The sequence below is a fragment of the Parasteatoda tepidariorum genome, chromosome 6 (assembly GCF_982258835.1).
Source record: "Parasteatoda tepidariorum strain Cologne lab strain chromosome 6, Ptep-v5.0, whole genome shotgun sequence".
NCBI lineage: Eukaryota > Metazoa > Arthropoda > Arachnida > Araneae > Theridiidae > Parasteatoda > Parasteatoda tepidariorum.
Window position 1 is genome coordinate 64,324,079 of NC_141760.1, and position 12,048 is coordinate 64,336,126.

The following is a 12,048-nucleotide window of genomic DNA, read 5'->3' on the forward strand; positions in this document are numbered from 1 at the left end:
CGTTGAGAATATTTTTTACCGAAAAATATAGGTTGGCAAAACGAGAGAACCATTCATTTTTTCTGCCTCAGAGATACTTGTCAAATATATATATCCATTCACCATGAAGTAATTCAGCACACCGTTTATTTGATTACAACTATTACTCATATGACAGAACCAAAGCTAGTGTTACTATTTTTTATTTATTTCTCTCTCTATTTAACGCGAAAACCGAATTCCTGGATGGTTACACACATTATTTATGGAATAAAACAATGAAATTGAAACAGCTGTGTTGCCCAAATAGACTGCAAAAAAGAGAGTAAAATATTGTCTGAACGGCAAAAATTTTCTGATTGGTTAAAGTGTGAATAAAATTAACATAGTGCTACATAAATTTGAAATAATTGAAATAATGTTAGCTTAGTAAAAGACTTAATTCTCTTACCTTTCTTTAAAAAAAAATGTTTGTAAGTTTTTGACCATTCGTGTTAATATGTTCTTTTATCCAAATTATGTACAAATCCTGAGATTCTAACTGCATAATTTGCAAACTATTAATTTATTATTACTATATAAAATGTATATAATCTTAACAACACCCATTAATGTAGCTTTTAAACTCCATTTCGAAAATGATATCAATGTTGTTGTTGCTCCTAATGCCACTTCCGAAGCGTTTCTTAGAGGCGCCATCTATGGCCAAGAATACGACTTCAACCATGCACACGTCACAGCCCGTTTATAGGGCGGATCCATTCATACATCCATTCCCTCATCCACAGATCGTAATTTTGACCCGACCAGAGATCAATGAATCTTCAATTCAGTACCTCCAGGGGTATTATTTATGATGGGAACATGTAGGACTTCGTGATCCGACAGATTTAGCATGAACCAGTCACCATTTACTACATGGGGAGTCATTGGCCGGCCAAGATCGAACTCACGATCTCTTGGACATGGGCCCAACGTCGTACCAACCAGACTATCCCGCCCTAATGATATCAATAAACTGTTCATATAAAGCGTCGTAATTTAATATTTAGGAAGAAAAAAAAAACTTCCTGGCAAATAATTAGCAAGATTCATGAGAAAAAGAACGAGGAGTTAAATTCAATAAAAACCAGCTTAATTATATATTGAGGTAAAATGCACTATCATTTTATTGGGAACCGTATTTAATATTCATGCTAAAACAATCCTGGTAAACTACCGTATTTTTATGGTAATGACATTTCTGCTAAAAATTTCATAATTCTGTAAACCCTATTTAAACCATTCATTAGGTAATTCTTTCGTTCGTATGGGATCAGTTTACCGGAAATACTGGTTTTCGAAATTATAGTTCTTATTACCACACATTTAATAAAAGTACAACCCTGAAAAGTGAATTTAACCGAATAAATGGTTTTTATGCCATGCTCTATCATATCACAGGTATCATGATAAAATTACGAAATTTTACTATATTTACTACCTAACAGATGGTAAGAAAATTATATTTTAAAATTAATTTACCAATTTTTCATTGCACCGTATTTGTATTCATTACTATATATATATATATATATATATATATATATATATATATATATATATATATATATATATATATATATATATATATATATATATATATATATATATATATATATATATATATATATATATATATATATATATATATATATATATATATATATATATATGTATATATATATATATATATATATATATATATATATATATATATATATATATATATATATATATATATATATATATATATATATATATATATATATATATATATGTAGATATATATATATATATATATATATATATATATATATATATATATATATATATATATATATATATATATATATATATATATATATATATATATATATATATATATATATATATATATATATATATATATGTAGATATAGATATATTTATATATTATTCTTTCTTCAGTGCTTCTATAACTGCAACTAAAACTTCCCATTGACGTTTTTGAATCATTAAAAATTATTTTATGATTTTATCTAAAGCTTATCTATTCTATTTGGAACGATAGACTAAAGCTAAATAATCGAAACACATTATGTCTCTATTTTCATGGTTTAATGGATTCTATAGAATCTATTAAAAATGAATGAATATCTTTATATCTCATTTGTTAAAGTACTAGTTACTTTTTCTATTCTTCTAGGATTTGACCCACATTTTACCTCTCTGTGGCTGGAATCCATGAGTACTTTACTTAATTATAAACAGTGACTAATCACTCAATCTTTAATACGAGATTTTCTCTTTTCAATTTTTGACTTGCATGCAAATAAAACATTTTATTCTATATTTTTTCACTTGTAAGAGATCGGGTTGTTACCTTGAGTGAACTGGCTTTGTCGCATTGAAATTATAGGTATTATACGAAAACAAAAGTTTTTACAATTTATCATATTTAATTTTACACAATGGCATGAGACTATTATTTCATCCTTATAACATACATGCACATATTTTCCATCTAATTTTCTCATAACAATGTAAACTAATAGTGTAAGTTCAGTAGAAAATGTGTTAGTAAACTAAACGCATACTTTTGAAATTATTACGTTTTTATTTAAGATGCTCTCCTTATGATTATCGAACCAGTTTAGTTGTTTTGACAAAGATTTACCAATTTTTTACAGTTTTTGAAATTTTACCCCATCCCAAAACACCTTTCAATCAAATTAAAAAAGAGTGTATTTTCACTCTGAAATCCATTTTTGCGAGTCTTTTCTTGCAGATACCCTCAAACTGTCTATGGAATTAAAATTCAAATAACTTTCTGGTTACTTTAATATAACCACTTTGAAAGTTTTCCTCTTTTTTTCTTTTGGAATTATGGCAAAGGATCCAACTGAAAAGTTCCATCTTTGGATGGAAATCTCCTTTTTAGCTCTGACCTCTTTCTTTCCATTATTAATTTCTTGTAATGGGTGATGTTAATCCTTCGTTAAACACCAAAAAGTAGTCCTATGTTGTCGTATGAGAAACAACACCGAAACATTTTTTCCTACAGTTGAAAATCAGAAACTTTACATTTGACTCAAGTAGTGCGGATGCGCCAGTGTTTGTTTGGGGCCACAGGAATTGACTTCCAGGAATCTATTACTGCTGGTTGACTCTCTTGATTTGGTTGATGGAAGAATGGTTTATTTAGTTGGTAACGTAATCTGCTACCTAATTCACTCATAAGGGGTTTAATAAAATTTAGATCGAGGCCTGGTCCATTTTTTGAACATCAATATATTTTTTTTCAATGGCGGGTACTTGGGACATTGACCCATTGGCCTCAGGAATGCCAGAACTGCTGCTCTCTTCTCGTTACCCAGTGGGCACCTGTAGCGAAGCCACGGCGGTGAAGTAGCGTTGCCCACGTCACACAACCACAGACCGGTTTACAGGGCGGGTCACGTTCACACAATCACACACACATAGAGGAGAAAGGACATAGAACACAGATAGAGAAAGAAACATCCATGCTCTGAGCGAGATTCGAACCCGCAACCATCGGCTCCGCAGTCAGGCACGCTAACCACTCGGCCACCTGGACAATATAATCAATATAGTCAAACCATGGTTGACTTAGGGGATAAAGTGCTCGCATCCCAATGAGGAGACCTGGGTTCGAATTCCACTGATGGCTGGTTGATGCGAATTCCGCACCTAGATCACGCGAACCACAGTATTGACGTAAAATATCCTCATTGGCGGTCGGATTAGGGATTTCAGATGGGATTATGAATCAGAATTTCCTCACGCAGTGCAGAGTTCGTGTTTCCTTTCAAGCGAACTGAAAACCATGAAAATCATCCCCACACTATGTTGCTTCAGGTGGGTGTCGAGATACTTTTGGCATGATAAGTGAACGCTTGCTACTGCACTATTTATACTAAATTATTAAAATACAAAGCAATAAAATCCAGTTTGCTAACGAAGCACTAAAAACTGCAATAGCTTTCAATCTAATTGAAATATCTAAAAAATACTCGTGTTAAGTTCATGAACGAAAACAGAACTTTCAGCATGACGATTTCACTCTGCAGTTGCATTTCTATGGCCTGCAGAACTGCTGGTGTAATAATTTTACTTCAAGTTTAACAGTTAATAATGCTTGAACTAATTATCACATGTTATATTATTTATTCCATTGTACTCCCTGTACATTTTTATGCACACCTTAGTAATTTCAAGTTTCTAAGTCTTATACTTTTTGCGCAGCAAAACAAAATGTAACGTAAATCTTAACTCACAAAAGAGCGCTGTCAGAGGCTTTTTGTGATTTGCAAAAAGTAAAATAGTTGTTGCTGTTGCGTTATTTCATTTTTAATATGATAATATATTAAATATTATAGAAATTACAATGTTTTCAAGGTTTGTCTGAAACACAAGAATAATAGAAATTAGAGCAAACAACAATAACGCTTTCATTTCTTACAATATTTTTTCCGTTAGAAAAGTGAGCAATGGGCATCCACTAATTCAAGCGTAATAATCTTATCTTTGATTTCTATTTTTTTTACTTAATTTATTTTTTATTTTTTTTTTAATGGCGGGCACTTGGAGCTATTGTCCATTGGCCACAGAAAGTGCCAGAACTGCTAATTCTCTTTTCGTTACCCAGTGGGCACCTGTGGCGAAGCCACGGCGGTGGAACAGCATCGCCCACGTCACACTACCACAACCCGTTTATAGGGCGGGTCACATTCACACACAAAGGAGAAAGGACATAGAACACAGGAGGGAAAGAAACATCCATGCCTTGCCCGGGATTCGAACCCAGAACCTTTCTGATGCAAGGACAGTTCCCTGCCCCCTACACAGACTGGTCGGCTTTTTTACTTAAATTAAATGGCTTATTTTAACATGAATCGTTCTCTTATTCGTTGTTGAAACATTTTATATATTCGCAGATGTGTCTTTTAACATTTTATTAAATAATTCTTAAGGAATATATTCCATGTTCAGACAAATTGTCACGATTTTAAGAATCTTTTTCCTTACCGATAATATTTGTTATCGATATGTTTAAATATACATCTGAATGGGCTTTTATGAAATTTTATGAAATAAAAAATAAAATGTTCCTATTTTAAGCAAATTTTCTTGCCTTCAAGAATCATTTTTAAACTATTAGAAATTACCATCACTTTATTAAAATATATATCTCCATTTGTTTTGTGAGAACGAAAATTGTGAAAATAAAACATTTTGTTTGTTTGATCACAATATAATATTCGCTACTAGAGTATAAGTTTCAATATCTCCAAGCAATAATAAAATTGATATATTTCTCTAAAAATAAATAATTGTTGCATTATTTATTGGCTAATCTATCATAATACATATTGTTTTTTATTCCTCATTGATTATGAAAGTAAACACTAAGCTTGTGGAGATGCTTTTAAGAAAAAAGAAATTACTCTCAAATAAAAAGAATTCTTGCTGAATTAACAATCTAAAAGTTTGCAAAACTCTATTAAAGAAATGTAATTTAGAACAAGAAAAAATAATTATTCAACTTCTCTGTTATTCTTTTACTCTTAACTTCTAGTGATTTTAATTTAGAATTCAGAAGAAAAAAATGCTACTTTAGTAACTAGTAAAAAGAGATTTTGCTCAAAATATCAATAAAGTTAAAAGTTAAATTTCTATACTTTCGTAGTTTTTATTGAAGATTTACTGTAAGAAAAACCCTTAAGACTTTAGAAAAAGTTAAAGAGTAGAATTAAGAATTTAGAAATATTGTTGAAATTTATTAGAAATGCCATAATAAATTTCAAATCGAAAACTAAAATCAGTCTATAACATATACTTCCCAAAACCTCTGTAATAACATTCTTTTGTCCACAGCACCTCTAACATAAACATACTAACATAACATGCATGTTTAAAAACATGCACCATACAAGATATTTAAAAATATACACCTTACAAAATATTATAAAAGGAATAAAATCACATTAATGGGTACTAATTTTGCTTTTTTCAAACTTATGTATCATGAAAAACAAAGTTACCTTTGTACCTTACAAAATAAAATGAAAGCACTGTAAAAAAATAAAATTATTTACATGGATAATACTGTTTATATTGCTATTATTTGCATTTTCTTTTTTACTCACTTGATGCAGTATGTTAGTATGTTTTTTTTCATGTTCTAATGCGTCACTAAGAACTTTTAATTTTGGAATTTAAATATTTTTAGTGTCATAAAACACAGAACAAAAGTTTTTTTTTTTGAAATAAATAAGGAAAATTGTTACACTAAACTTATATATTATGTGTACGAAATTTCGCTTAAAAATAAGTTTTCACTGAAAAAAAAATAATTAAAAGATGCACTCACCTGTAACAATAGTGTACCAATTAGGATAAGAATTCGAAGGAAAAATGGGCGTAACATACGGGGCACGTACACCATTTTCAGCCAATTTTTTGAATCCTGGAAGTTTGGCCATGTCAGGATAATCCCATCGACAACCATCCACAAGAATTAAAAGTAATTTATCTGTCCCGATTCTAGATGATCGTTCACTATTATAATATCCCTCTGTAGGAGAAGCAAAAAGCGCCGAAAACAGGAAAAACAACACCGCGAAAGTCATAGCATGTGTTCCCGTTTCCGGGAGAAGTTGGGAAGTGAGCGTCAGTTGATTAGCGCTTCGGATCGTCATCTGACTGTATTCGTTCACCACATTTTGCACTCTTCGGTCTTTTGAAGGAATGGCAGGGATTGGTTTCCCTCAGTTCTATGTATTATGATGCGAGGGAAGATATAAAAATTGACCATTTGGGATCAGGAAATAGTTTATATTTAATGTTGAAAAATTTAAGCATTCAAGATTAAAATAATTTTAAATGCAATTTTAGTCAAAAACTTAAAATGCGTGGAAAAAATATTTTTAAGCTAATGTATATTTCAAACCAATTCTTTAAGGTTATTCAAAAATGTTTTCCTTTATTTTACCCACAATAACATTTAATTCTAATAAAAAAAGATAAGTTTCATTGTTATTTTTACACTGGGTAAAGCTTTTGTGATGTAAGAAACATGTAATTTCATAAAAAAATAAATGGAGTGTAAATGCAAGACTGTAAAAAAAAAAGAAAAAAATTTCAGCAATTTTGGGCAAAAAATAATAATTAGTGTTAACCTTGCAAGCAACCCTCAACATGCGTTGTAGCATTTCTGAATGAAATTGGCTGCAATATTTCAGGTGCAAAAAAATAAATAAATGCTTAAAAACATTATTAGTTGCTGAGGCTTTTATTAGCATCAAGACTTAGCTTTTTTTGTTTAACTTATTCCATCCTCTCTCTGTATCTCTTTTCATATTATAAAATAATAATTTGAAACTATTTTGCAAATTAGTTTCTTTTTTTTTTCCTTAAATAAAAAAGCAAACACCAAATTTCATCTGTATTCTTTCTGCTTATCTGTTTTTAGAATTCATTTTTCGGTATTATCTTTCGAATAACTTAATCCAGTTGAAGAATTTTGACCATTTTTATTGCTTTACTTTTTCATTCCTAAATACTGATTATTATTATAATACAATAATGTACTAGTCAAAGATAGCAGAGTTGTTAAGACACTGAGCTGTCAATGAATACGACCAAGGTTCTATCTCTTGCAAACGCTTGTAACTTACCCAGCTTTATATCGATGGCTACCAGCTTACTTGTGAGTTAATGTAATCGGCAGGTTTCAGAGGCAAAATAAATAGATTGAATGAATTGATTTTCAGTTTAGAAATTTCTTATTTGGATCCATGTGCGCATTATACACTAAGATATGATATAAATATAAAAAATATGAAAAAAAAAATTTTTTGGAAAATGTTGGAGGAGGACTTTTTAAAAAATACCAAAAACCGATCTCCTTTCAAAATCACATAGCTTTGTCGAATATTATTTTTTTTCATTACTCTTTCTTTATAAAATTTATAAAAACTCAACTAAAGGAACAGATAACTCTTTAGGCATAATACTAATGTCAGATATTTTACAGCAAATATCGACACTTACTACAAATTTGGCAGCAAAAGCCGAAAAGTTGCAATTAGTTATTTTTATTTTAGCTGTAAAATATAAAATAATAGTTTAATCAGCTAGTTCGCAGCCTTTTCCATAAACATTAGTAAGGAAAATATTCATGCAAAACTTCAAGTAATTCTAATTAAAATATTTGAAGATATTGCATTCAAAATGAAGGAAAATAACCGAAAATTGATTTTGAGGAAAAGAACAAAAAAGTACAGTTATCAATGAAATAACCAAAATAAATTATTTTTTCCATCATCATCAGTTCTGTTCAATTTGACGTAGAAACAAAACTTGATTGGTTTTAAAAAGAAAAAAAACTTCAAAGTTTTACCTTAGTTACATAAAAAAAAGAAAAGAAAGGATTGTCGAAATCGAAAAAAAGTCGGGTACCTTAAAAGTGGCTCGTGCGCACTGATACAATACCAAAACCATTCCGTTGATTTTCTTAAATAAGCACTACTACATATTTATTATTTTTATTTAAATTACAAAATATTGTTATATTTCATAAAGTACAATAAAAGATATTTGTTGGAAAAAAAGTCTTAAATACAGATTATTTTTGAAAAGTATGGATACTTCGACAGTAGAAAGACTTTTTTACAATGTTACGCTTTATTTTTTTATGAGTGATTTATATGAAACAAATAATTTTTTTTACAAACATCAACGAAGCTTCGAGCAGAAACATCTAAAATAACGATGTCACAAACCAAAAAAGAAAGAAAGAGAACACGTGAAGGAATGGAATGCAGTTAGCAGTTTTTTAGAATAATGTCCTGATTCCATTCACTTGATTAGATCGCACAACACTTTAATCAATCGAAAAACAATAATCGGAACTCATCTTCAGGTTTTCTTATCCAGCAATGATGACGTCACGTCTCTTGCTAATTACGTCACAGTAACTACATCATACAACATTTGGGCGGAACTAAGTCAAAGGAAATTTATTGCTTTCAAAACTTGTAAGACGGAGTATTAAAAGTTCTTTTCTGAGTTCGGAAAGCATCGACTTTTCTTGGAGTATTTTGTGGTCTCTTATTTTTATATTTCATTGTTGAAATGTTTTGTTTTTTGCTACATTATCAAATAGATGTTGAAAAATAAAAACATTGTTTGATATTTTCACATTTCATAGTTACATAGTATCCATATAGAAGGTTTAAATTTTTAATTCTCATTATACAGTTATTCAATTTCGCTTAAATTTCGAATTTTTATTTGTTTAATGAGATGGAAATATTTCTAAACTTTATCATTGAAAGTTGTTTCATACTTTACGGAAATAATAAGTAGTTCTTTTTTTGTTTAATGTTTTGCAAGAAGTAATCTTTTCAATAAAAAGTCGCATATTTGAGACCTAAAATGTTCAGTTCAGAGTGTTTGATAGTCTTTTATTTTCACCTTATGGCAGACACACAAAAGAACAAAATTAGAAGGATAGAGAGATTTTTCATCCTTTCTTATAAGGTTAACTTCTCTGTTTTTCTTTACTGGATCAACATCAATGTGGCGAGATTGTTTAGAGATTGCTATTTGAAAGCCAGTTTTAAGAGTCAGGTAGGGATTGATACTTGAAATTTTGGATTTTGTTGGAACTCTTATGATATTCTTTATATAAAGCAATAAGACATGAGTTTATACTTTTTTTTTTTATTTTTGAGAAAAATAAATTTTTTCGGGGATTTGTGATATCAAAACTGCAGATCCTCTGAAATTTTAAGAAAAACACATCAATTTACTAGAGGCAATACTTTTTGAGAAACGAGTGTATTACGACACTGATCACCACTTTATATTCTATTTCAACGTTCACATTAACTAAGACATAAATACTTTTTGTGGACTTTTAGATTGAAGGCCAAACTTCAATCAGAAATCTTCAAAATAAAATGCAATATTCTTAGGCTTTAACCGTCAAAATCTACTAGTACCAACAGCAGATTACCACAAAGGTACATATTTCTGTAAATACATATCAATAAGTGGTATCTCCAAAAAATAACTAACATATGTCTGGTGTATATTTAGCATAACCTTAATGTTGAACTTAGAATAATTAAAAAATCGAAGTTTTACTCAATTTTCAAGGTCATTAACTGCTTTCGTCACTACTGACAAATATTAAAATTTTCTGGAAAATAAGCCTTTTGTGTAGCAGAAACAAAATCAATACACAGACCAATGGTTAATGGTTTAATTTTTTTATAATATAGCCCTAACGTTTGAGACCTGTTCGTGAGTAATTGAATATGGAAATAGTTATGAGAATGCAGTAAATTGTTTTAAAAGACGCAATTTAGGCCCAATTATCTGAAGTTAACACTTTACGTCAGGTGAGCTGGAGTCTCAATCTAGTACCTACTGAAGGGGAAGGGACAAAGGTGGGGGACTAACACTTTGCTATCTAGGTAAGCAACGTATTATTTCGATATCTAATAGATCAAAAGTTAGAAAAGCTCTTGTGAATACAAAAGCTTTTTCATACAGTACATTGCTGTGCAAAAAAAGCAAAGTTTTAGATCCTATGGATTTTTTAGGATTAATCAAATAAGGAAAAACCAAGTCAAATGAAATCGAAGCCTATCTATTACAAACAGTATTAGAAGTATCAAATATGTAACACATTAATATGGACATTAACTGTTAACTGTTTTAACTGTTTTTAAATAACAACATTCAATAGCCTCAAGCCAGATCTAATAGTATTTTTTTTTAATGGCGGGCACTTGGGGTTTGTCCCATTGGCCACAGAAATGCCAGAACTGCTACTCTCTTCTTGTTATCCAGTGGGCACCTGTGGTGAAAGCACGGCGGTGGAGAAGCGTCGCCCACGTCACACAACCACTAACCCGTTTATAGGGCGGGTCACATTCACATAAAGGAGAAAGGACATGGAACGCAGAGAGAGAAAGAGACATCCATGCCCTGAGCAGGATTCGAACCCGCGGCCAGTGGCTCCTCAGTCAGACACGCTAACCACTCGGCCACCTGGTCGGCAGACCTAATAGTATGACAGAAAATAAAAATCAGTAAGTAGTCGGCGAGCGAGGCACATGATTGTGCAGCATGTCGCATAAAAAGCAAAATAGAGAAGTTACGCATTTTCTCGTAGCATTTTCCACGTAAAAATTAGTTGGTTCTGAGAATGTTCTGTTTTTTTCTGTATTCATTGGACTGAGCAGAAAACCTATGTGAAAGAGCACAAAATCTCTTTTCTATGATTCAACTTACTATTGAAATTATAAAATCACCGAACTTATTTATTTATTTTTAATAGGAAACAGGTTGAAATAAAAGCTAGATTTCAGGATTCAAAATGATATACAAAATTTTTAACAAAGATTTAAGTTTTATTAAATAAAATTTTGTAGAACGTAAGAGTTTAAAATCACAAAGCTTTGAAAAGTTCTTTATCCAATTTGTGTTTTTCACATAGTTTGAAATTTGTAAATTTAATCTTAACTGAAACTAAAAGAAATACATTTTCCTTTCTCCTTTAAAAAAATATTGAAAATAAAAAAAAAGAAATATTTTAACGAAAAATCAATTTTTTTCCATCAAAAGCTAGAGCTGTTCGAGCTTTAAATTTGAAAATTTCTTTACGAATTGTAGTAAGGTTAGCGCTACGGTTAACGTAATATAAACGCTTAACAAAATCTAATAATAAGCAAATTCTCATAAAAAATATTGTTTTTAAAGTCCTCTAATTGCTGCTAAAAATATGTTGCTTTAAAAAAAAATTTGCTGAAAAAAGAAAATGAGTAACCTGATACTTTTCTTATTTAGAAATTCTCTCTTTTTTTTCTTTTCCTTAAAAACTTAGGAGAAAATAACAAACATTATAAATAGTAAACCATCAATCTGAAAAATATCACTGAGTTAAAAGAAATACTTTCTATATTAGTTTATTAATAAACATGCTAATGATTCAAATCGACTGCTTTATTT

At 30.1% G+C, this 12,048-nt stretch overlaps 1 protein-coding gene across 2 annotated transcripts in view; it reads right to left on the minus strand.

Annotated features, from left to right (window-relative positions):
* LOC107456211 (glycerophosphocholine cholinephosphodiesterase ENPP6) overlaps positions 1-12,048 on the minus strand; it is a 59,343-nt gene that overhangs the window by 35,923 nt on the left and 11,372 nt on the right. The window contains exon 1 of one of the 2 annotated variants that reach the window (XM_016074014.4): positions 6,395-6,773. The exons of the other annotated variant lie outside the window; for it this stretch is intronic. Within the exon in view, the coding sequence (XP_015929500.2) occupies positions 6,395-6,722 (328 nt within the window). The 5' untranslated portion in view covers positions 6,723-6,773. Of the gene's footprint in view, positions 1-6,394; positions 6,774-12,048 lie in introns of those variants that run through there. 2 annotated transcript variants of the gene reach the window in all.